This window comes from Pholcus phalangioides, unplaced genomic scaffold (genome assembly GCF_987345545.1).
Source record: "Pholcus phalangioides strain wild (caught in Gottingen) unplaced genomic scaffold, Ppha-v1.0 ptg000015l_1, whole genome shotgun sequence".
Classification (NCBI taxonomy): Eukaryota; Metazoa; Arthropoda; class Arachnida; order Araneae; family Pholcidae; genus Pholcus; species Pholcus phalangioides.
The window spans coordinates 96,956,643-96,978,868 of record NW_028301608.1 but is presented as its reverse complement, the minus strand read 5'-3'; the positions used below and the strand labels follow the sequence as shown (position 1 = coordinate 96,978,868).

General features: G+C 36.7%; 2 protein-coding genes across 2 annotated transcripts; one reads left to right on the top strand and one right to left on the bottom strand.

Annotated features, from left to right (window-relative positions):
- Positions 1 to 1,499: 1,499 nt before the first annotated feature.
- Dbp73D (putative ATP-dependent RNA helicase Dbp73D) lies at positions 1,500 to 8,546 on the bottom strand. The gene is made up of 2 exons (XM_089244844.1): positions 8,437 to 8,546; positions 1,500 to 3,752 (listed from the first exon to the last, which is right to left on the bottom strand). The coding sequence occupies exons 1-2, from the start codon at positions 8,460 to 8,462 to the stop codon at positions 1,514 to 1,516; spliced, it is 2,265 nt and encodes a 754-aa protein (XP_089100970.1). The 5' UTR covers positions 8,463 to 8,546; the 3' UTR covers positions 1,500 to 1,513.
- Positions 8,547 to 8,768: 222 nt separating this feature from the next.
- Positions 8,769 to 15,762, top strand: LOC149077119 (E3 ubiquitin-protein ligase PPP1R11). The gene is made up of 4 exons (XM_089244843.1): positions 8,769 to 8,970; positions 10,834 to 10,942; positions 12,614 to 12,763; positions 15,028 to 15,762. The coding sequence occupies exons 1-4, from the start codon at positions 8,893 to 8,895 to the stop codon at positions 15,045 to 15,047; spliced, it is 357 nt and encodes a 118-aa protein (XP_089100969.1). The 5' UTR covers positions 8,769 to 8,892; the 3' UTR covers positions 15,048 to 15,762.
- Positions 15,763 to 22,226: the final 6,464 nt, after the last annotated feature.

Genomic DNA, 22,226 nt, shown 5'->3' with positions numbered 1-22,226 from the left:
TGACTTTAGCAAAGAAGTGCTTGTTATTTGTGGTGGATGTGACCTTTTATTAAAACAAATAAAGCCTGTGACCTTTCCCATATTGGCCAGACTCTTCACACCGAAAAAAATTGCAAATTGACTGACTGGTTACCGGTCATTTAGTGAAGAGCCTGGGCTTTGAACATCGGCAGTAACCCATACACCCTGTTGAAGATGTTGATTTATACATGTACCACATCAACGTTTTACTGACTGTTTCTGCAATAATAGCTATTATACAGGCATACTGTAAGTTCTAATGCAGCCTTCAGCTCAACCGTTCATCGCAGAGGTATGGAAATTTGAAAAATCACCCTGTACCAGTTGAGAGTGAAAAAACCGTCACAAAATACAAAAAAAAATCTAAATTTTTATACGGTCCTTTTGAACTTCCAGTTAAAGTTTTGCCATCTTTTCTGAAGCCAAAAAATAAATAAAATTTAATTAATTAATGTTTCTAAATTCAATAATCACTGAGATATTTCACTTCAAAAATTCAGAGAAAAGTTGGGAAAGAACAGCATAAATGAGGGAAATGAACATTGTACGTTAGTTTACGCCATTCTTTCACAACTTTTCTATGATTTTTTAATCCAAATAACTCAGTGAATATTGCAGTTAAAAAAATTGGAGTTTTTTGTTGGGGCCTAGAAGAGACAGAGCAACAACTTCCTAATTAAAAGTTTGGTAGTTAGAGAACGAGGGAGTCATACAAGAATTTAGATTTTTTATTTTGCGACACTGTATTTTCAAAACTGGAACAGGGTGATTTCTGACACATTTTGGGCATTTTTTAAACTAGAACCATACCTCTATGATGAATGGTTGATGAGATAAAGGCTGTATTAAGACATACTGTATAAACATGAAAATATTACTAATAAGGACACTATTTACTTTACAGGGTTGTACAAACAGCGTTGGTGATAAATGCCTTTCCTTGCTATTTGGTAAATTTGAATCAAAGCTCAACCCCTTAAGCGGCATAGCAGAATTCACTAAACCCTCCTTGAAAATGTAATTTTTTTTCCCTAATGAAGTAAGCTTTCTTCTAATTTGCAGAAGGTGACAACTAAGGGGTACAGGGGAAAAGTGTTCCATTGAGAAATCAACATCACAAAATATCTGGGATTGTCAATACTAAAATAAGAGGCTTTAAAGAGGAAAGATATCTCGCCAATGTCACTTAAAATGACAATTTAATTTGTAATGAAGTATAGAGAGAATATGGTTTCTTGGCGCAAAATAACTGATTGGTTTTTTTTAGTCAGTCTTTACTTGATTCTTCAAGAATCGCCTCAACTTCCGAAGATTTTTACATCTGTGTCACACTAAAGCAGGATTTGAGGTTTCAAGGGGGAAAAAATCCAATAATTGGCGTGCTAAGTGAATTTCCTAAGAGCCAAGTATAGCTTTTTCCATGACTTAGTGACCCATACTGATATTTACCATGCAACTTAGAAAAGTGATAAATAATATGAAATAATATGAACTATTTTATTATTCTTTGCCTTCTCGTTTGCCTTCTCACATTGCTTGAATTGACTTTTTTAGAAAAAGATTTCTTATTTTTCACATTGCCCTCGGCTGTTTTCTTCATCATAGACAAGGCAGATTTCTCTTCCGATATTTCTTTTGAGACTGCAGCCAATGCTGTTTTGAATGTTGCTTCAAAGCTTTTCAAGTCAGAATCCTCAATCTCGAATTTGACTGGCGATAACTTGCCCCCAGATTCCAACATATTTTTGAATTGAGGAAGTTCATGGTTTTCTAAAAGGGTGATAGCCACACCATCTTTACCCGCACGAGCAGTTCTTCCGATACGATGAACATATCTGGTTATCACTGCAGGTACATCATAGCTGATCACGCAGTCTATATCATCAATGTCCATGCCTCTGGCCATTATGTCGGAACATACAAGGATGTTTAACTTCCCATTAGCAAATTGGTCTAGGATTATTTTTCTTTGCACTGCACGCAAGTTTGAGGAAATTTCTCGAACTTTCAAGTTCATGTTCTTCAAAACTAAATACAGCCTGTGTGCATGTTCCAATGAACCAGTGAAGCACAAGATCTTTTTGAAGTGACTCTTCTTTGACAAACAACAGACGATCAGAGGCTTGATCGAAGTATCGCACACCACATAGTATTCTTTGAGACTTTTCGGAGTGGTGTATTTTCCAATGAATTCATTGCTTTCATTCTTAGTTAAAGTGCAGTTGTTGATGATTGTAGGTGTTTGAGATGTGGCAGTGAAGAGCTTGGGGCGATATAGTGACAATTTGTGCAGTTTCTCAGGGTCTTGAGAAAGAGTTGCCGAATACAGAAGCTTTTGCATGGGTTCAGAGATGCATCCGAATGAGCATGAAGATGACGGGCCTTCTTTATTTTTTTTAAAAAAACCTTCGAGGCCAAAACACTTACAATCTAAGGACTTTTTGGATTGGAATATAGCTTCTTCCACTTGCTTCAGCCAGCCATGTTGTATCTCTTCCATCATTCTATCAGCCTCATCAATAACTAAGTATTGCAAGTTCTTTAAACTAAATCCATCCGTGTAACTTATATGATCTATCAATCTACCTGGCGTACAAACAATGATATCTGCAAGTGTTACATAACCTCTAGAACACTGTTTGACCAAGTTATTCTGTTCTTCTTTGAAAGACTTCTGACCAATGACGAGAGCGACCTTAAGGTCTGTGCCTCTGCAGAAAGCTTGGAACACTTTACACACTTGAACAGCCAAGTCACCCACTGGTAGGACAACAACAGCTCTGATGTTTTGAACAACCCTGCTTTTTAGTGATTGAACGATGGGGATAACAAATGCTAATGTTTTTCCACTTCCAGTAGGTGCAGAAACACACAAATCTGATGGACGAACAATGAATCTTTTGGAGCTTGATTGCAGCAACCAAGGTATCACTTGGAACTGCACAGGGAATAAATGTTCTATGCTGGACTTTGCCAAGTTTTCTTTTGTAATGCTGTCCAAAAAACTTAATTCAGATACGGGTATTTCTTCTCCTTGGATATCCTCTACAATGAAAGTAGGTTTTGAGAGCCAGTCGGGAAGAATCCTAGAGACAGGTTCAATTTTTTTACAGACGTCTTCGATAACAGGGAACATTTTTGAATCCTGTTCTTTTTTAGATCTTTTATTTCTAGGCGATGGTACAGTGTGGTCAACGTCACCATTTGCCAATTCTCCTGAATTGCTATTTTTCTTTTTCTTCTTTTTTGTAGATGTATCACATTCAGATTTTGTCTCAACCATTGATTCTTCCCATTCCACTGCAAGTTTCTTCTTCTTTTTTCTGCTTGCTGCATTGTCTCCTACTGTTTCTGAATAGTTCATGTCTGCAATCAAAGTTGGTTCTGCCCCATCCACATTATTGGTTTTGGGCTTTTTCCGCTTTGGAGAAACTGTATTTTCTTCATTACAAAGTTCTTCAGAATCTGGAGTTGACGCCCCATCATTATCAATGATAGTGATTTCTTCTTGTTTTATGTCATCTTTTGAAGCTTTCCTTTTTCTTTTCTTGGAAAAAGATTCACGACCATTTTCAATTTCAGTATTTTTTGAAACGGCAACATCAGAGTCAGTTATTATCTTACTGTTTTGATTCTCTTTTACATGTTCTAGTAAATTTTTCAGCTTATTCTCGTCACATTTACTTTTATTAGTTTCATCCTCTACATCAGAATCATCACTTCCCCAGTACCTACAACAGAAAAAAAAGAAAGAATTTTACTTAAATTTTTTCACACCCATTTCATGTTTAGATTTTGGTAAAGTTACGCCCTATTTCTAGTCAGTATACTATACAAGTTATATTTCCATATACACTGCTGGCCACCCAAATTGCAACACCAAGAAAGACAAGAGATATCGCAACTATATTTATTTTGTAGATAGCATGTTGACCAAGCATCAAATGATTAAATTTATAGACTTCTGTGAAGTGTGGTTCCTGCCAAAATCAGTAGCCAGAGTAGCCGCCATTGTTGGAGATCACCGCTGCCATACGCCTCGGCATTGATTCAAAGAGACTTTGGATGTGTTCTTGGGGTACAGCAGACCAAGCAGCTTCCACGCGTTGCCAAAGTTGATCTGGTGTGGCAGCTGGGGATGTAATCTGGGTCAATCGTTGAGCAACCATGGACCACATGTTTTCTATCGGCGAAAGATCGGGAGAGCGAGCTGGCCAGGGAAGCAATTCAATCTGGCGATTGACGAAGAACCTTTGGGCAATGCGTGCCACGTGTGGTCGCGCATTATCCTGTTGAAATATGGCTGTGGACAAGCCCTGAAGGTAAGGAAGGACAACTGGCTCCAACACCTCGGAGATGTAGCGCTGGCTTTTTAAAGTACCGGCAATGCGTACTAGAGGAGTGCGAGAGTGATATCCAATACCGCCCCATACCATAATACCCGGTGCAGGACCAGTGTGGCGGTGCATAACGCAGCTGTTCCGCATCCTCTCTCCAAGGTGTCTCCAGACTCGAATCCGACCATCGTGGTGTTGCAGACAGAAGCGTGACTCGTCAGTAAAGACAATTTCATTCCATTGTGCTGCCCACATCCTTCTTTCATCGCACCATTGGCGGCGGAGACGTCTGTGGTTCTGCGTCAAGGGTAGACGAAGCAATGGACGTCTTGCGGACAGACCACTCTGCTGTAAACGGCGTCGAATGGTACACGCAGACACTGGATGATGCGGTACAGACTGAATGTGCTGTGCTATGGTTCGTGATGTGGCTGAGCGATCCGTCACTGCCATACGCACAATACGCCTGTCATCACGTGAAGTGGTGCACTGAGGTGGATGCGATCGAACACGTCGGTCCGTCGTACCCTCCTGCATCCAACGATCACATATCCGCATTATAGTTGTTTGGTTTCGTCCAACACGACTACCGATTTCCCTGAAAGATAATCCACAATCTCGGTAGGCCACTATCCTTCCTCTGTCGAACTCGGATACTTGATCAAAAGATGATCGCTGTTTTCTACGAGGCATAATTGATCGTTTTTTTGAAAAAACCACAAGAAAAACACAATTGCCGTACTTCAAATCGTCGAAATCTCCAAGCCTTAAATAGCGCTTTGAAGTGGCGCCACAGGCGCGCGTGATGTGCGTCTGCGCTGAAATTCTAATCATTTGCATATCTCACCTCCGCTAATGCATGTTGTAAATTTCATATTATTTGCATGCTTCCTTCAGGGTGTTGCATTTACGGTGGCCAGCAGTGTATTTGTAAATTTTTGTATACACGGTGTCTGTTGTAAGTCCTATAATTCAGCCGTTTATCTCATCAACCGTTCGAAGAAAAGGTACGGTATTAATTGAAAAAAATACTAAAAATGTGTGCAGGAATCACTCTGTACCAGTTTCGAGAGTGAAAATACAGTATGACATAAAATAAAATAAAAATTTTTTTACCTGTCCTCAAATACCAAAACAAAAAGTTGTCTCGTCTCTGCTGAGGCCAACAAAGAAAAATTCCATGTTTATAAGTGCAATATACGCTGAGATATTTGAATTGAAAAAATCAGAGGAAAAAAAGGGAAAGAACAGCATAAATTAAGGGACAAGCACATTATGCTGTTTTTTCCTTTTTTCTGATTTTTTTTTTTTAAATTCCAAATATATAAGTAAGTATTGAACTTGGAATTTTTTTGTTGGCTTCAGGAGAGACAGGGCAACAACTTTTCTAAATGGGAGTTGAAGGACAGTAGTCATGGATTCAGGACGCTCAGACGGGAGGGGCGAACTGTGTGAGTTCATTTGATCGTCCTGTATTTTATGGGACAAATTTTATAGACAAAATTTCCCATTTGAGTTGGCTTTGGAAGAGGATGGTCATTGCCATCCCTCCTCCACCTCTGTACCCATGCCTGCGCAAAGGCACACATCTTCAGCAATGAATAGAGTAGAGGTGGCATCTTTAGCAGTCAATGAAACTAAAGCAGATATCTTCAGCTCTAAATGGAGTGAAGACAGACATCTTTAGCTATTAACAGAGTAGAGGCAGACATTTTAAGCAGCGGATGAAGCCAATGAGCCCACCTTCAGATTCAAATGGAATAAAGACAGACATTTTCAGCTGCAAATGGAGTGGAGGCAGGCATCTTGAGTGGCCAATGAAGCTAAAGCAGATATCCTCAGATTTCAATGAACAGAGTGGAGGCAGGCATTTTCAGAGGCAAAAAAAGCCGAGGCAGACATCTTCAGCTGTGAATGGAGTGGAGGCGTGCATCTTCAGATTCGAATGGAGTGAAAGTAGAAATCTTCAACCACGAATGGAGCAGAGGCAGCTTCACCTGCTATTGAAGCCAAAGTAGATATCTTCAGCTGTGAATAGATATCTGTACAATGTGCGTACTCTGCCTTTTTATGTAGGTGCATCCAATCATCCTGTATTTTATGGCAGACACGAATTGTCCCCATATTATTTGGCGCTTGGGAGGGGGTGAGCACTCCTCCGTATTTATGCTTGGAGGATGGGGGGGGGGGAACTGTATAATTTAGATTTCATTTTCTGACACACTGTATTTTTCACTCTTGAAACGGGTACAGAGTGATTCCTGAACACATTTTGAGAACCTTTTAAATCAGAACCATATCTCTACAACCAGCGATTGATGAGATAAAGGCCGAATTAGGACTTGTAGGACACCCTATATATAAGGTATATGCGAGTAAAAAAATTTTTTTGGGCTTAATAATAAAGTACTCCAGACTGCCAGGAAGTTGCGCTGAAATAGATCTCAGCAACAGGATAAGTCTGACGGCAGAGTTTTGGTGTTCATTCATTCATTTAGTAAAAAAAAATTTCCAGATAATTCTGAATATCCCCTTGCAAATAAAATAATTCTAATTTCATTAGATTATTTTTCTTTGACTAAAATTCCAATAGCATTGCTAATCAAAAGATGTCAATTAGTGAGATCTGGTAAATTGGATTTGAGCGTTTGTCTCCTGTCTCATCTAAATCATTTTAACGAAGCCATATGTATAATTTCCAAGCAAATTTTCAAGATTAACATCAAACTCCTGGCTAAATCTCATGTTTTAATATCTAAAACCAATTTTTCAAAATCACATTGTAGCGAAATCGCCTAAAGTGAGATACCTGTACTTTAACCGGTTGGGGTACCATTGCAGTAAATGATGCATTAAAGAATCAGAATCAATACTGATTCAAAAATCATTGCCAACATGGCACCTCTTTCCATGGCAAACTGGCAACCCCAACCGCTGAATTAGTGTTTGCTAGTTTTAAGAACTGCATATTTCATAAATTCAAATTTTTGTACAGTGAATACCGTTTATAATGTTCCCACTTAGAACATTTTACTGCTCAATACTTTATTAATGCTCATAGAGATTTCCTGCTTACTGTTTTTCACAATTGTTTTTTGAAAAAGTTATAAGCGGGATTGAGTATACAGTGAGGTAGATAGCACTGGAACAGGAAGGACCCTGAACATAGACAGATACAGGAGGCAATCGCCCCCCCCCCCCATTCAGTGGAAAATTTGTGATATTAGCATATGCAAGAGGGTGGAGGTAGACATCTTGACTAAACCTCTTTCCTTGATTTCACCACCATGCGCTATGACCCGCTTGGCTTCCCCCCCCCCACGTAAACCTATGTTGCAAGTTACTCTTTTGGTCACTCCCATACTCGCACACAGTTTTGGTCACTCACATTCTAGGATACTCACTGACCTGATTTCTTGCTCTATACCTCACTCATTCACCAAGTCTCTCACTGTTACAGCAGAGACGGCTTTATTGAGCGTTATACAAATTCGCCACCCTCCTCTCATTCTACTAATTTGATTGGCTTCTCGTTTCTCAAATTTGTTGCCCCTCTGAACTTGCCACCCTCGTAAATATGCCACAGCAGATAGTAGTATTAATAATAAACACAACCAATGACTAGAGTGCATTTACAGAACTAGAAATTATTAAAAAAATAAATTCGAATTGCCATGTAAATAAAGGTTGAGAACAATCATTAGGGGTCATTCAAGTATTATGTCAGCATTTGGGGGGGGGGTTTCCGGATTTGCTCTTTTGATGACAAGGGGGGGGGGGTTAGAAGGTTGCTTACGTCATCAACCACCCCTTTTTGAAGATATGAAATATTCTAAGCTGCTGACGAAATTTTTCTCACGGGGGGGGGGGGGAAAGGGGGTCAGTGTTTTGCTGACAAGGGAGGGGGGGGGTTAAAAATGGCTCAAAATCTGCTTACGTAATATTTGAATGGCCCCTTATATTGAAGTAGTGGTAAAAAATGGTAAGGGAATAATCACCGAGTACAAGTTAAATTACACGATTTTTTAACAGTTGGCACTATATAAAAAACAAAACATTTAAAACAATCTATATGTACCTTTGCATATAAAATGAAGGATCCATTTTGAATATAAATGGCAAAGAAATTAACCTAAAGCCACCATCTACTCACTCACACGTGGGGGAATTTGTTTACAAATTTCAACTACTGATTTTAAACACGATGTTTTGGTTCGAAGAGCTTACACCCTGCTCACAACTTTTACACATTTTAAAAAAAAAAATTCAGAAAAATCAAAAATATAAAACTAATTGTTCAAGTTTCTGATGAAATTATTTCAAATATTAGGTTTCATCATAATTTCGATCAATTTTATTCGAATAATCAGTGAAATATTAAAACTTCCCCATGAGCCGGGAGAAAAGAGCACAGCTACGTGTTGGCCTCGTTTTTTTTATACTTTGTTTTTATATTGTATTTGATTGATCAGCTAGTTTAACCTAGAAATTTTCATGATTTCTCTGGATCGTTTCTCCGATTTCCGTTTATAACATGTCCGCGACGATGATGGCGACGGGTGGTGGTTCTTCGACTACCACAGTTGTTGTTGAAGAGGCTCCTCAGGAACGAGTAAGTTACTTATTTGGCTGTTTTATATTCACATGTCCGGATTCGAACCCGGAGCCTTTTGATGCCTGCAGCGCCAAGCATTTGTCCCTTCTTACAAGTAAAGGATCAAGTGGTGTAAAAATGTCGGACTCTAGGAATATCACATTAGTTCGGGGAGGGGGGTTCTTAACCAAACGCGGACCATGGGGAGGAGGTGATGAGGGGCGATCGCCTCTCCCAAAAGCTGAATAACATGGGAGAAATATATGTGTCCCGTAAAATACGGGACGATCCAATGCACCTACATTATAAGTCACATCTCTGACACATCCGCCTGCCTTTGCTCCATTCACAGCTGAAGATGCCTGTCTCCGTCCCCTTCGAAGGTGAAGATGTTTGCCTCAGCTTCATTTGCAGCTAAAGATATCTGCCTGAGCTCCAGGGCTGCAGCTAGATGCTTGGTGAGCACACTCACATTTTGACACTCCCCTGTATTGTTGAAGCACAGGATAAGGGTTGGAATTTGTGGCCCCCCTGGTCCACCGCCTGTGGCACCAGACCCGCCTGCTTCCTCCTAGTTGTGGCCCTGCTTAGCTCATTCGCTGCTGATGATCCCCGTGTCCACCACTCCATTCACAGCTGAAGATGTCTGCCTTTGCTTCATTTACAGCTAAACATGTTTGCCTCTTTGAATATGAAAAAGCCTATCTCAGACTCTATTCACAGCTGAAGATATCTGTCTCAGCTTCTTTTGCATACCCGAGCTTCATTTGTAGCTGAAGATGCCGGCTTTTGCTCCATTTACAACTTATGTCTGTCTACATTCCCTTTACAGCTGAAGATATCTGCTTCTTTCACAGCTGAATATATCTGCTTCTGCTTCTTTCGCAGCTGAATATATCTGCTTCTGCTTCTTTCGCAGCTGAATATATCTGCTTCTGCTTCTTTCGCAGCTGAATATATCTGCTTTGCTCATTTGCCGCTGAAGATATCCATCCGTGTTTCATTTGCAGCTGAAGATATCCATCCGTGTTTCATTTGCAGCTGAAAATATCTGCCTCTCTGCTCTCTGTTCATTTGCAGATGTAGATGTCTACTTCCACGTTATTCGAAGCTGAAAATCCCTGCCTCAGTTTTTTTTGCAGCTGGAAATATCTGCGTTGACTCATTTTCAGCTAAAGATATCTGAGCTTCATTCACAGCTGAAGATGCCTGGCTCCATGCTATTTGAAGCTATCTGCCTTTTATAAAGATTCCCCACAAAAGCAATTGAATCTTCTTTCCTGAATTTATCTCACGTCAGCCAACTGTTTAAACCATATTATGTAGAAGTTGATATGAAATTCGGTACACTCACAGAATAGCCGTACCACTCAAGATTTGATAATTTACCAAAATGCAAAACCAACTCCATTTATGCCAACCCTGATTATTTAATTTGGTAATCAGGTTTATTGGAAGAACATGAATGACACTATTGAGATGTAAAACAATAACACCAATGATGACACTAAGCGGATATAAAGATCACTATACAAATTTAAAATAGCTATCCTATACATCTGATCAAGCGATTTTATTTTGCAAGCACTGAATGGGCGCCTATGACTCAATGTATCAGTTCATGATTATGATATATTTTTATTTGTTTTATATTTTTACCTTTTGATGATTTTACAGTTTCTTTTTTTTTTTTTGCCACTGTTGCCCATTTTAGGGAATTATTGAAATAATTTAGGTTTCAATATAAAGGAACTCAGATTCGCCCCAACCTTAGGGGAAGCACTTTAATACCTTGCAAAATATGTGAGGTAGGGGGTGAATCTGGTCATCTGTATTAGGTATCATATGTTGCATTACAACATTTATTTTTTTAATTAATAGGTCATTCCTACAATTCAGTTAAGATTGAGGAAGCCTAAGAGTCAGAAGAAAGTTGCATGGTCACCTGATACCGTGGACAACGAGAACATGAACAAGAAGAAATCAAAATGTGAGACTTTACTTGCTTCTGTTTGATACACAGTGGAACCTTGATAACTTGACACCGCAAAAGTATTGATGAACATGTCATCATAAGCAGACGTCAAGTTAGTGAGGTTTCATTTGATCTCATCCTCCCAATTTTTTAACATAATTTATGTCATGTGCAGTTGAAACCTCATCAGTGAGTCGCTCTTGGGAGACCAAACAAATAACCTTGTAAGCGGAGCGACTCGTAAAATGGAGTAAGCTGTGGCCCCGCTGATTCCTGTCTCCCATATTTATGTAGAAAAAAAAAAAAGTTTAGTTATTCAAACAAGTTTGAGGTCATGAAAATTGATTACTCGAGTTTTTCTTAACCAATTAATGTTTATTTGCTACATGGTTATACATTTGAATAATACATGATATTACATTTTTTGATTTTTAAAAACTCATAAATTTTCCTGCGTGTTTATGGCTGCCATCTTGTATGGCAGTTTAATTCTTTTAAAACATCATAAATGAAAATATTCTTTATAAGTTCGAAAACAAAAAAAATTGTTTATTTTTCACTGATAAAAAAAACATGAGTTTTGCTTGTGTGGAATTGGAAAGTAGCGATACCTTTCTCCAAAGAAGATAGAAATTGTAAGTCTCTGTCTGTTGTGATTTTTAGTCCTGATACAAGTTTTCTTAGTAGGTCGATTTTTCATATACTCCTCCTAGAGATGTAATATTCTTTTGGAGAATATTCGTGAGAATGAGATGAAAATATTCTCAATAATTCGAGAATATTCTCTGGAAGGACTACTATTATAAATAACTCGAGAATATTCTTATAAGTCCTTGATGGGAATATTCTCCTGTTATTCATAATATAGTTACATATAATATCCTTGAGAATATTCTCTGGAAGGACTACTTTTATAAATTACAGGGGAATATTCTTGTAGAACTATATTCTATAATAAGAATTATTCTAAAGTTAATAATAGTCCTTCCAGAGAATATTCTCCTCGATGAAAATATTCTTCAGTTACTGAAATCGTTCCTGAGAGTATTATCAAGAATATTAACAAAGTAGCAGTATTACAAACTATTCGGTGATAATTTAGCAAATCCGTGGTCACTGTGGCGACGGAAAAAAATGGATTGACTCCCTTTTATAAATGACACAAAATTTTCTGATTTCATGTCATCGTGTTTTTTAACAAAAGAAAAGGATATAAAGTCATATATATATATATATATATATATATATATAATGTAAAAAAAACCAACAGTATGTAAAACCATTTTTTCTTGAGACAAAAACTATGTTTGGCTTAAGAAATTTGGCTGGCACCTAATTTTTTTATTTGTCAAGTCCTGCACTCATGACATCCTTCTTGTCAACCTATATTTTCCGATATGCAGTGTGTCCCGTTTAAAACATCTTCGCTTAAGGTGCTTTCCTGTATGAGGAAGCTTTATTTTTTTCCTATCAAAAAATGTTTCATTCCAGAAGTTTTCCCTGCTTAATTTATTTTAATTGTGTGGACTAGATTGTGACTCGAGTGGTGTCCTTCCCGTCTTTGACTACTTATCCAACACCATTCTTGCTTACTTCAACAAATACTCATTGCAAATAATTATTCTCTCCAAAAAAAAAATTGTGCGTATAGAATTTATTTAGTTTTTTTTTAATCCGTTACTATAGGCTGCTGCATCTATGAGAAGCCCAAAGAATTTGATGAGAGCTCATCGGACACGGATGATGAATGTGATCATTGCAAAGGGCACGTCGAAAGAAAAGGTCTCAAGAAACCCGATAGCTCTGAGCAGCCTGATGGAAGCAGCAGCACAGATGGTAGATTTTGAACTTTCATTTATTTTGGTATCCTATGCTGAAACAGATTTTTTTAAATTATAAAATAAATTTAAAAAACTAAATGTATTTCGATATTATAGATTTTTTAAAATATGAAAATTAGGCATCATGACAATCAATACTTATAAAGTAGTTATCATGCAACTATATTGCAAAAATATTTGTGTGTTTACTCTAAATATAGAATAAAACCTCCTCCCTAACGGCTACCTCCGAAGAACAGCCACATTTTGTTGGAATCGAATGCTCCGATAGACTTAAAATTACAGATAACCTCTGAACAATCCCCACTTTAGTTTGAGTCAAGAAAAAAAAAAAATGCATGTCGCTGTGAGAAAAATTATTTTCAAGGGAGTTTTTCCTCCCGAACTGTATGGGGGGGGGGGGGAATTATCAGTGCGTCTACCATCACAGAAAGTCACGGAATGAGAAAAAGGTCACAGAAGTCTTAAAAAAGTCACAAAATTTGAGTGAAGGTCATGGATTTTATCATTCTCCAAAGATGTTTTTTTCCCTAAAATCTAGGCTTTTGAAAAGCATTGTGGCATTCGATATTTTTTCTTCTCTTTCAGGTTTCTTTTCTCATTTTTTTTTACCTGGAGGGATGGATGGGTGAGTAGCAACAGAAAAGAACAATTTCAATGTGTAGCCACCTTACATTGGGGGCAAACATTATATGAGCGGGGCAAAAAAGCTATTTAGCCTGGATGAACAAAAAGGAACTTTTCGTTCTTTGCTTGTCCAGACCTTTCAACATCTGTAATATTCCCGTAAAGCAGTGTTCTTTGGATCACCTGATAATTACTAGAGGAGGTGATGAGGAGTGACTGTAATGGACCACAGCAGCAGTAGAGAGTCCTCTTGGGAAGAATATTGTAGAAGAGACATGACCTTTCTCTACATTGTGGAGCAGGGCCCGTAGGCTGTTGGAGCTTTAGCGGGTCCACAAGCCAAAGTTCTCTCCGGATGGGGAGCTCGGTTGTAAATTTGTAGCATGAAAAAACAAATAATGATGATTGTCCGGGCCTCGGGGCTGGAGCCCTATCAGCCTCATCCTTGTGGGAGCCAGGAGAAGGACATCAATTTTTTTCTCCTGCAAAGGAGGAAAGTTGTGTGTTTTTTTTTAAAATTATCATCCATTTTCTGTTTATCACATCGATCTTTACAGACTAACTACAGCTAACAATGAAATTGTGTGCACAGTATACGCATGTGACAAGCATATCATGAAGACAAGCATTATCATGCAGCTCCATGTGCAATTACAGTTTCAATAACTACCACAGCTTCTGAATGAGTCTTTGGTGGTAGAGCATCATAATCTAACCCAGTGATTTTCAGACTTGTTCCATTCATGCCTATCTTGCTGTGATGACGTTTATCTGTGATGTCCCAGAGTAATCTAAGAAAGAACCACTCCAAAGCATTTATTAGGCAATCATCAATGTTTGCAGCTCATGCCACGACGCCCTCGACAAAAATTGGCGACATTTGTAGGAGAAATGATGCACACTTTCAGAACCACTGATCTAACCTATCGTTTGATGATGTCATTGCCAGTTGAAACTTCTGAGCTGATTTCTGCATTCGTGAAAATTTGATGGCTTCTACAGTCTAATGCTCTAATTCTTTAGCAAGGTTTCCGTCACATTTTCCCATGCTTCTGCAGGCCAGTGTAAATGACATTTTCCACTAATTTTTTTTAATTTTTTGGAGAATCGACAAACATTTTTTATACACCTGTTTGATTGATTGTAATGCTCCTTGGTCCATTGGCTGAAGCAAAGATGTATTATTGGAAGGGGGAAAAACTCACTTTTTAATTTCTTCCCTGCAATGTTTCGGACATTGTTAAGCAGATTATTATCTGTCTGTAACTCTTATCCCACCCATAGAGATATTCACTATTGTTACAGTTTTGGTATTCATGTTTAAAAAGCAAACCCTGGTAATCTGAACTTTTTGCTAATCTGAACCGGTCTCGGTCCCAATTAGTTCACATTAGCAGGGTTCTAGTGTAGCTTTGAAGCAGAATATTTTATTCTAATTATTATTGCAATGTTGACCATCTATGTTTGTAAAACACAGAATTTGTACCATCCTGATGGGCACATCAGGTAAACCAAAAAGTAGCCTTTTGTGTCTTTTTTTTTTTTAAATTCAGTCTTACCAAAATTGAATTAAGAGAAATGTGTTATTTAATATTCATTTGATTTATTTGTAATATTTTCACTCTTTTTCAGATAAAAGTGAAGAAAATTGATGTAGTTTGATGACGAACTTTGATGTATATACGAGTATATGTAAATGGTTTTAAAGTGGGTTTACGCGAAGTTGTGAAATATTATCAAATTAAATATATTGTTATTCTATCTTGATTCTTTGTTGCTTCCATATGAATACAGTTATTGGTGAACTTCTGTGTTCAATTGCAATGTGTTCACTTTATCTTAGGAAGCACTGATATTTCTATGGTTGCTTTTTCTATGATTTTTTGGTTGGTTAAATAAAAGAGTAGAATATGTGTACACAAATTTCCTTCTGAGCTGAGGTAATGATTTTTTATTATTAGGGAGGAATTTAGATTGTGTTCATGGATGTATATGTGTTATGTAGGAATGTGGTCTTTTGTGAAAATTGTGTTTAAAGAATTTATGTAAATGAGAAAAGAAAAAAAAATCAGTTTTTTTCAACTGTGGATCTTTTTATGCTACTTACTGATAAGGGCAAAGTGTGTATACCTAGTTTCAGTATTGTGTATCGCATGAAAAGTATTTTGTAATTAGAAAAACATTTTCAAGGGGCAAAAGTTTTGAAATATTGATATCTTAAATGCCAGAATATGGAATGGTATTGAATTAAGTTTTTTTTTTTGAATGTGGCTTCATTGTGGATATACACATTGTATAAAGTTTTGTATTTCTTTCCCAAGACCATCTGGCTATAAAAATAATATCATCTATGTACATTAGGGGGCCGTTCAAGTATTACGTCATCATCGATGGGGGGGGGGGGGTTTGGCTTACGTCATCAGCCGCCCTTTATGAAAATATGAGTTGGATTCAGAGGGGCAGAGCTGATGACGAAATTTTTCTGACAGGGGGGGGGGGGTCAAAAATGGGTGAAAATTTGCTTATGTAGTACTTGAACGGCCCCTTAAGACTTAAAATCATCTTCATATACAAAGTGTGTTCAGAAAGTAAAGATACAACAGCAACAGGGTGAATCTCATAGAACTGGGCCCATGAATATGCTAATAATTCCATAGTGGGTGTATGTAATAGCTTAACATTGAGAAATATTAATTTGTGGATTTTGTTGAGTCTAAATGGGAAAAAGTTCTCGGATGACGAGTCTTGTGTAACCTGTCAAAAGGCCTCAAAGAAAGCGAGGATTCATCTGTAAAACATCACATTTCCACTGTCATCAGTTCAATCACCAGAGATATACTGCAATGCGTCAAGGAGAAAATTAAACACAGAGTGACCACATGGTTTCAAGAAAACGGCACCCACTTTAAACACTGCTCTGATCACAACTAATGTTGCTCGAACATAAAGCATGCAATTCAAGGTCAGTTATATATCAATTACATAATTATAAGTATGATATATTTTATTATACACCTTATTTTTTGAGGCTGGTTCTATATGATTTGCCCTGTAGTATTTATTTTAATTTTTTCTTGTGACCTGATATCTATTACACTACCAGAATCACATTGTAACTTCATTTTTTATTGTGTCATCGTCATGATGTGCTGTCTGTTCCCTACAGGGTTTTTCAAAATGAACGGAACTCACTGGGTGCAAGGTCAGGGCTATATGGTGGATAGTCTAAAACTGACCACTTCAATCTTGTGAGAAACACATTCGTGACATATGCCGTGTGAGCTCGAACAGGCGGACCTCATTTGTCAATATTCCTCCTTTTGTTTTGAATAGCTTATCTATTTGTATGTTATGTTTTGGCATTACAAGTTTCGCAATATGCAGCAGCATTAATTGTGATGCCAACAGGTATGAAAGCAACCAGTAAAATGCCTTTCTTGTCCCTGAAAACAAATCATGGTCTGGAAGTGATTTTTTTTCACTAAAATTGAGGTTTTGAATTTCTTGGCTTTTCGTGAAATGTGTATGGACAACTGTTGATGATGATTGCTTGGATTCACGAACATTTATCCTACCTTCAGAAAATTCACAGCACCATATTGTTACATTTTATTGATTCTATTTCTATACATGGAGATGGTTTGTTTGTGCATATTTAGTGGGTGCTCACATGAAACACATAACCTAGTGCACTTTGAAATTGAAAGAAAATTGATTCGCTATTGCTATTGTAAACTCTTACTATTCAAGCCAGACTTGGCATAGCAATGACAAAATATGATGAGGAAAAAGCAAAAGGATCATGTCGGCATTGCCAATGTACGCAATAAAATATCACTTTTCTGCCTATCAGTTATGTATCATTACTTTCCAAACAGCCCTTGTATTAAGAAAATAATTTCACAGTGGAGAGTAAAATATAAATCTAGGTCATTTTTTCTTGGCCTCTCCGCCATGGGTGTTCAAGTTTTTAGAAAATAACTTCGAGTGCCTATGATAAATTTACAATTTATATTTTGAGGAACACAAACTTCAAGAACCTAGAGTACGAAAATTACCTCATCACATTTCAACTGTCAAGAATCGGTAATGAATATTTGGCAAGCACTTTTTAACAAGTATTTCCTCATAGAAGCACGAGAAAATGGTAATTACACGAAAGCTAATTTTTATCCTGAAAAGGTGCAGCTCATATGGCTGTTCTATTAAGCTCACAAATATATTTGAATGGTTTCTTTCACCCACATGGTGGTGCATTTGTCCCAATAAATATGACAGTTTGAAATTTGTATTCATGATGTAAGCCTAACGAAAGAGATGATCACACTTAAGATGTTTTTCCCCCCCTTTTCAAGTTCAAAAGTCATGTGTGTTTCATACGTATTAAAATGTGTTGTTATTTTTATTTCTTGGAAGCATGTGTACTTATTTAGTGTTAGAATATTCTAGCCATGAATTTCGGTTTTTATGTGATTAGAATGTAATAGGAAAAAAAAGGAGATTGTAGAGAAGAAATGTCTGATTTTTTAGTGATATGGCAAGTTATTTCTATTGTCAGTTTCAATATGAGGATGATCCCTCCTCTTTCTATTTTTACTTTTTTCAAATTGTGCTATTTTTGAGAAGGTTTAAATAATTAGAACAAAATAGTAATTTTGAAGCTATTTGCTCCACTAATTTCAAAAAAATTCAGTTCTTTTGTTTTTAACTATGCAGTAGATTTCAAGATGCATTTTTTCCCGATAAAGAAATTTGTCTTCTTTATTTCTTGAGCAGATACTTTGATGAAGAAAAAATTTTTTTTAACACTAATTTTTATTACATTTTGAGAGCAATTAACATTTTATATCTTTCCAAAAAGAAATTTTTGAGGAGAAACATAGTATACAATAGACTCTATAATTCGGCCTGTCCAGTAATCTGGCATTTTTAGGTCGGTTTTCTTCAGTCGTTTGAGAGAAGTAAATATTATTTAAATGGGCTTTTTTCAATTGACTTCCAGTAATTTGATTTTGGTAATCCTTCACACCGTGGTCTGATATGTGCAAGAGTCTACTGTACTAATATTGACGTAAGAATGATTTTGTCTCCTTTAAAAAACAAAAAATTATGCCAGACCGCAATATAATTTCATGCAAATATACAATGCATTTTACTCCTCAGCAAATGGTACCCTTTATGAGATATCTTACCAAACTTGACTATTTCTCAAGGAAATAGACCTTTCTGGATATTATGCCGAGGTGAACTCAGAAAGAAAAGTCACCTGGTCTCCACAATGCATTAAACCCAGGTCTTGTTGGGCAAGTGCACTACTATATATACCACTGGAGACACACAACCCTGTCTTCATTATTTTACACACTGTGGCGTGAGGCACTGAAGTAGAGGCATTAGTCGATCAAATGGCCTCCTATATTCTGATCTTTGTATTACAATAATTATGAAATATCTCTACCTCTAGAAACTCTCTTATTTTAAGAGTGACCGGCCCCGGGGCCATATAATAAGGGCTGTTTCATGACAGGCCAGAATCGGTACATGCTGCTGCTGCCGTTAATTACGATAGTTTGCGCAATCACTTTGCCCATTTTAATATGAATTCTTTCCAAAACTATCTTTTCGATTATTGCCACTAGCATTTATATATTCATTGGCTTGCTTCGTTCTCAACCATTCAACATAAGAAATTTTGAATTTGTGCTTAGGAGGTAACTTCCACTAAGAATATTTTTCTCTGATTCATTTCAGTTGAATCATGTAGACCACATTAGTTAACTTTTATAGGGTTGATCGAAAGCCAAGTTGAGACAGACAATTTCAATTATCTTTTGAACTTTCTAATAATTTTTAATAACTTTTTGTTTTCATTTGAATTAGGTGTACCTTTTGAAAGCCTTGAACTTTGTTATTATCAATACAACTGCAAAACTAAAAAACACAGAAAGCAAATATTAAAAAACGTCCATAAAATAAAATGTTTGAAGTTATTATTCTTCGAATGCTAACTATAAAAAGGCATTAATTACTTACCAACTATTTCTTTATTTCTTGGATTTAATCCATTTCTCAGCTTTTTTTTATCTCTTTCCGAATGAATGTTTTATCACTATTCAAACTTCTGATGAAAGTTCTTATCCTAGAATAAATGTGTATAGTGTTTGTGGCATATATCAGGAAACTTCCTCATGAGTCTTTCTTTCAGCTGTTTAATAACACCTTTTTCTGTGGTTGAATGTCTCGCTCTCGCTATGGAGAGATTTAAAAACACTTTTGAAGATGTCAATCGTTCTCAAAGAGAAATATTATAAACATACAAAACATGTATATCAATGACACTAAAGTAACACCATGAACGAAAGATCAACAGTGAAATAAGCAACTACAATCTAGCCTGGTCGATTAAGCACATTTTGTGTATTGATGTCTGCTGAGAAAAAGTGCTTGAGCAGTGACATCACGCAGTAGCTCAGAGACCATGCCAACAGAGCTAAGACAGCAAGCATGACTTAAAAGGGATGAAACAACCCTTACTATATAGCCCTGGACAAGCACTGCTATTTTGTAGCTTTGCTTCTCTTAAGAACATGTTTTCCATCGACCACCAACCTGCCAGTGGGCGGAGTAAGATTTTGTTCATGTTTTGATAGCAGGAGAGAGAGATGGTGTTCGAAATATAACTTTTCTTTCCCTTCTTTTCGGGGTAGTATGGGAATATGAATACAGTGTAAGTAATACAAAATGATAGAATATTGCTCTTCTTCAGTTTATTGTATATTTTCCTATAAGGGTTCTTTCTAGGTTTAATATATATAGGGCCCCTACCTGTATAATCTCCAGATAGGGCCCTATAAACCTTCTTCTTGTGGTGGGCAAAATGTGAAAATGTTTGATATCAACTTTTTTTATAACTGATCAGAATGGAGTACAGTAATACCCTGGCTCACATGACCCTGCTTTCATGTAGTTGTAAAAATGTTTTTTTCTTCAAACATATGTATTTTGAACAAATTTTGAAAGCTTTTCGCAACACACTCTTAGAGAAAAAAAATCTTCCCTCGAGATAAGTTGCAACGAAAAACACGAATACAGTGATACCTTAGTTTACAAATTTTTTTGCTAACAAAGATTTTCTCATGATTTCTCTGCTTCGGCTAACAAACATTTTTGTTGATATAGATGCACTTGCTAACATAAAACAGCAGCATCGTGAGTTGAATTTTCAGGCCAATCATCATCAGAATTACTGTCATTCAAGCCCGAATAACTTGTGTCCAACTCTGAATCTTTTTCCAGATGTATCTTCACTTTTCTTTCTGAATGTTTTTATATAATTTAAAATGAAAGATTCTGCTGATAGAAAAATGCATAAAAAAGAGCCTATTTTTTAGAGCATACGTCCTTCCAGTGCAAGCATCAAGCTGAACAGTCTGGCTATTTAAGGAGCTTATCTCTTCCATCTGCATGTATAAGAGACAGAAATTAGCTGACCAAACCACAGATAGATGGGGGGGGGGGCACTATGTTGTGTTAACACCAGCTTTGGTTGACTAAAGCTGAGGTTGGTTGTGTACATTAGTGTAAAATAGAAAGATCTTCAGCATCTCATCCGATAAGTTCTCATTTATTCAATTTTGAAACTGTTAATTTTAGCTTTCAGCCAGTTTTTGCTTTTTTATAGCATTTCTTTGTTTTTAAAAAAAAACAAACAAACTTATCTTTAATTCTAGGCTGAACCTGGAACGAATCAAACAATTTTCCAAAGAAACATGTGGGAAACCATGCTTTGGCTAGTGAATCATCTTTGTTAGCCGAGGCATCGTTGTGGACAGGGAAGAATAAAGAAAAATGACAAATTTATCATCCTTCTCCTCCCGAGTAAGTCTGGGCATTACCATTGGCATAGTTTGCCTCAACTTGGAAAGTAACTGAGACGCGAGCCAGAGTATCACTGTATATTAAATTAAAAGAAACAAAATTCTTTATCAGTTTTGGTGCACTTCTTAAAATTATGCACCAGCGATAGCTATTGTAACCTTTTACATTAAGTAGGTCAGCTTTTTTGTCAAGTTTTGCTGCAACGAAATCATATTTAGGAAAAAATGATATGACTAGTTTTACTTATTACAGCATTTAACCTTGCAGTTACTTGTATACTGTATTTTTATTTGATACTATAGTCTATACTGCTGAAATCGCAAACAGATGTTGCTCAAATTAATTTGACGTTGTTTTGGTTTTGAAACTCATTTTTGAACATTCCTAGACCAAGAAAGTTGTTATAATTATAATTTAAAAAAAAATTCTGTTTTCTTTGTTTATGTTGAGTTCTAAAGAACACGAGCTTACATAACTTATGATCAATTTCTCTTGTGCGCTCCAAAATTAGGAGTTCTTTTTGTTTGAAATGAACGAATTAAATGCCCTTCCGTAATATACATACACATATCACCATCTGATGTACAGTGTATGCCACTTAATGTGATCACATTGGGAACAAGGTTTTCTGATAACTAAGGCAAGGATTTCTATGACATTGTTGTGTATATGTTTTATGCATTTTTCATATTTCGCTACTTTTACACATAATAGAGCATTTTTTCATGATTTTGAGTGATTTTAAAGGAATTTTCAGAGATTTTAGGGTATTTTTTTCATGATCTTCAGAATTTAAGGCATATTTCAGCATAAGAATAAAGGATTTTCCTTGCTTCATTCATCCCAATTGGCGATAATTGGCAGTTTTACTTCTCTTTGACATCGTTTTTGGCAGCATTCTCAAGTGGAAATTTTATTTATGTACCTTTGGTATCATTTTTGACAATGATTGG